Source organism: Eubalaena glacialis, chromosome 11 (genome assembly GCF_028564815.1).
Source record: "Eubalaena glacialis isolate mEubGla1 chromosome 11, mEubGla1.1.hap2.+ XY, whole genome shotgun sequence".
Classification (NCBI taxonomy): Eukaryota; Metazoa; Chordata; class Mammalia; order Artiodactyla; family Balaenidae; genus Eubalaena; species Eubalaena glacialis.
The window spans coordinates 60304544-60308775 of NC_083726.1; the positions used below are offsets into that span (position 1 = coordinate 60304544).

Here is a 4232-nt window from a genome sequence, read left to right on the forward strand (position 1 = left end):
GGAAGTGAAATAGAGGGAAGGACTCTGGGCCCCTCCCTCTGGCCTGTTCCTTTTGGTTGTCTGTCAGAAATGAGTGACAGCAACTACTGAGCCCATGCGCCACAACTACTGAAGCCTGCGCACCTAGAGCCCGTGCTCCTCAACAAGAGAAGCCACCGCAATGAGAAGCCCTCGTACCGCAACGAAGAGTAGCCCCCGCTCACCGCAACTAAAAGAAAGCCCGCGTGCAGCAACGAGGACCCAACGCAGCTAAAAATAAATAAATAAATAAATAAATTTAAAAAAAAAAAGAAATGAGTGACAGCACCAAGGAAACTTTTTACCATAACAATATGTAGGAACCTGTACCAGTTTCAGAAGGCATCAGATACCTTCTTCTCCTAATTTTTGGACTGTAGTTACTGCTAAACCCTAGATGAAACCCAATTTTTGGAGTTTTGGTTAGATTTGGAAAGAGTTACCACCCAGCTGATGAACCCATTTTATTTGTGTTTTGCATTGGAATTAGAAAAGTGAGAAGTAGAAGTTGTACTGATTTCATTTAACTTACCAATATTTTCACTTTCCCTGGACTTTCACCCAATGTATACTTTTAATAAGAACTTATTAAACGTTTTGGGGGTCTCTTGCCAGAGGTCATCAGCCTTTTTGCCTTACCTCTTCTCCCTTTCAGAAGGTACAGGGGAACTTCTCATCTCATGTATAGGTCCAGGGTAAAACCTTAGGACAATAGGGATATGGGGCAGGACTAGTAGGGTCAAAAAGGGAAAAGGCCTATTTGTCAGTATAGGACAAAGGTGAAGAGGACAAAGTCTGGGCTGGAGAGAGATGAATAAATATTTACAAATGCTATGTCCTTCACTGTTTTGGACACTATCAGCATTCTGGCGTCCTCGTGATTATGGCTGGGGTAAAGGAGAAAGTGGGATACAACAAAAAAATCAAAACAGTCATTCCAGCCATGAAGAAACCAAAGCAAAGGAGATGTTTGGACTTTCTTGTTCCTCTGGTTTGTTTCTAGGACGTATATGATTTCAATCCTCCAAATGAATTTCCAGGCACCATTGAAGCTGACTTGCCCTAATGAAGTGTTAAAAACTAAACAGATAGGTTGCTTACACTTCTCTATGCCCATTTTGTTTGTTTGTTTTTCTATTCTCCTTTTTTAAAAAATGATAATTTTATCTTTGGAATGCATGCAAAGAAACTTCATCATATTCTTTCTATTCTCCAGTCCCTCATATTTCCCTCCACATGTTGAAAAGTGTGCTATTGAAAACATTAGCTAGATAGAAAGACAGAGAAATAGATACATAGATAGACAGATTGATTTTTTTATTGATAATTACATTTATAATTCAAGGAAACTTCAAATGTTCAGAACATTTACAATCTGATGAAAGCTTAAAGACACTTATTGTTAACTAATAAAAATGGCTAAGCAATGATATCACAAATCTGTGATCCATTATTATATCCATTAGAATGACTGGATTAGTAAAAGAAACAAGTGGAAGTTGGGTAGATTATACTGGAGCTCAATCTCTCTCAGCATAGAGAACAGCTGATGGATAAACAATTGCTATCCACAATGGATGAGTCCAGCAGATTCCTACGGGCTGCATAACGTTATTTCTATCTTTGGAAAGGGAAGTTAAAAATAAGGCCAAAACTACAGAATAGAAACATGTAGAAGCATTTTAACTTTTTTCTCATTCATCTATCTTGTACGAAATCTCCAATGAGACACTGAAGCTTGCTAATTTAATTTTTAAACTGAAAAGAGAATCATAGACATCTAACCTCTTCTGATTCTGGGTCTCACAGCTTCTATCATGAGCTAGAGTGTGAAAGTGGCAGGGACCGGTAGGAAATGCCAAAGAACAGAGTTTTTAGGTATTGAGGTCGAGTGTGTGACAAGGGGACAAGGTTTGAGAAGCCAGTACAAATGGACAAATATTTGCAGAGATTACATCTCTTACTGATAATAGGGGAAAGCCAATATCTACTTTCTTCACCTGACAGAGGAGTAGGCAGAACAGGATCGAGGAGCTACCAAATCTATCAAAGCAGTCTTACTTCTTAATCACCGGACTTTGTGGTAATTTGGGGCTCCCTATTAAATGGGTGGAAATCAGGCAGAGGAAGACCTGAAGCTGGAGAAGGCCAAGAGGGAACAACTGGGTTGCATTTCTTGTTTCTCAGTCCTTTAGCTAAAAAGAACAGAAGTTTGGAGGTGATAGATGAGGTTCGCCCTGAGTCCTGGGCTCCTTTTGGACCACAGTCCTTAGGGAAACGGTTTGTATGTTTCTGGTTTCTCCCTTCTCCAGTGCACTCTGCTCCGGACATGCGTGGTCTCAGACTCATCATGGTACCAGTTGAGCTACTTCTTTGCTGCTTCCTGCTGCACACTGTGGATGCCATTTCATATGGAAACCAGACAAACGTCTTGGTGCATCTTCGCTCATCCTTGGGATCCCGGCTACCTTCCTCAGCCCCCTTGTCTTGCCGGACCCTGCTCCCCAAATCCCTGCCTGGCTTCACCCACATGGCCCTTCTCCCCAAGTTCCTGGTAGGCCTGCCCCTGATGATTGCCTTGGAGAAAGCTGGCTGTCAAGCTGATGTACGGGTCCTGCAGCTTCAGCTCTACCGCCAGGGTGGTGTAAAGGCTACACAGATCCTCATCAGACATCTTCAAGAGCTCGAGAAAAGCAGAAGCACAGGGACGGGAGTGTCAGTGGATGCCCTGGCCTCTGCTCTGCAGCTGTTGGCCAGGGAGCACCCAGGCACAGAGAGGGCCCGACGATCCCTCTCCATCAAGGACTGCGAGCAGGAGCAGGAGCAGAGCGTGCACAATGTAGTCCAGCTGCTGCCAGGAGTGGGAACCTTCTACAACCTGGGCACAGCATTGTATTATGCTGTTCAGAACTGCTCGGACAAGGCCAAGGAACGAGGCCGAGACGGGGTCATAGATCTGGGTTATGACCTTCTGATGGCCATGGCTGGAGCGTCAGGGGGGCCCGCGGGACTAATGATCAGTACTGCACTTAAACCTATAGTGAAGGCTGGGGTTCAGCAGGTGATCCAGTATTATAATGAGAGAGAGGTGAACAGCCCTCCACCAGAGACCAGGACGGAGGTCTTTGGGGTCACCTCAAATTGGGTCACCTGGAAGAAACAATTACCATGGCCCCTTTGGTATCAGAAGTAGTAAGTTCAGTTCCTTACTGGCAGTGGACCTTACTCTATGACTATGGCTTAGATCCTAGGGATGGGAATAGTACTGAGATATAAAAGAAGGTGGTAGGGAACTCCTTGGCTGTCCAGTGGTTAGGACTCCACTCTTTCACTGCTAAAGGGGCCGGGTTCAATCCCTGGTCGGGGAACTAAGATCCCGTAAGCTGTGCAGCAATCAATCAATCAATCAATCAATTATAAAAGAAGGTAGTGGGACTTCCCTGGCGGTCCAGTGGTTAAGAATCCACGCTTCCACTGCAGGGGGTGCGGGTTTGATCCCTGGTGGGGAAACTAAGATCCTGCATGCCAGAGCAGTGCAGCCAAAAAAAAAAAAAAAAAGATGGTAAACATGATGACTAGATCTAATATTCTGACAAGTAGTATATGTGTGTTCAAAATCCAAATCTCTGATTTTTTTTATCAAGGAGGAAGGCAGTACTGTAAAATGTAGAAATTTTAAAGTTTGTGGTTTGGAATCAGAGGATTTGGCTTTGAATCCAGGCTCCACTTGTTAGAGCTTCAGCGACCATTGACTAGTACCTTCTTTCTCCAAACTCAGTTTTTTAAATTTCTAAAGAATAGTGATTTGCATCTCAATGGGTTTCGTGGAAATTAAAAACGGTACGTTATCCTAATGCTCAGCACGGTACCAACAATAAATAGGCTTTTGTTGTTTTTGTTGTTGTTGTTATTACTTAAGCCCTCCCCTTCCTGTCCCAGTATGTCGAAATTCCGCCTCGCTTGTTAGCTTAGCGCCTCCAAGGCCCTGAGCCAGTCTCGGTTCCGCTGCGTAGGTGCGGGTTCTCGGAAATCAGCTGTTTCAGTCCCGAGCTATTCTGTTCATTGGACTCCTCCCACCGCAGACTCGGGGCAGGGCTTACTTGAGCTTTCCTACCAATCGCTGCAGCTAGAGGTGTGGTTTCGGCTCCTCTTGTCCCGCCTCGCGGAGAAGGAGGAGTTGTGTTGGCGCCAATAGAACTCACAGCCTGGGGAAG

General features: G+C 44.5%; 1 protein-coding gene across 1 annotated transcript; it reads left to right on the forward strand.

Moving 5' to 3' along the window:
* Nucleotides 1–2338: 2338 nt before the first annotated feature.
* Nucleotides 2339–3294, forward strand: APOF (apolipoprotein F). Its single transcript, XM_061206326.1, is given in 2 exon segments — nucleotides 2339–3155; nucleotides 3158–3294. Coding segments are annotated over 2 exon segments (945 nt in total). The 5' UTR covers nucleotides 2339–2347.
* The last annotated feature ends 938 nt before the right edge of the window (nucleotides 3295–4232 follow it).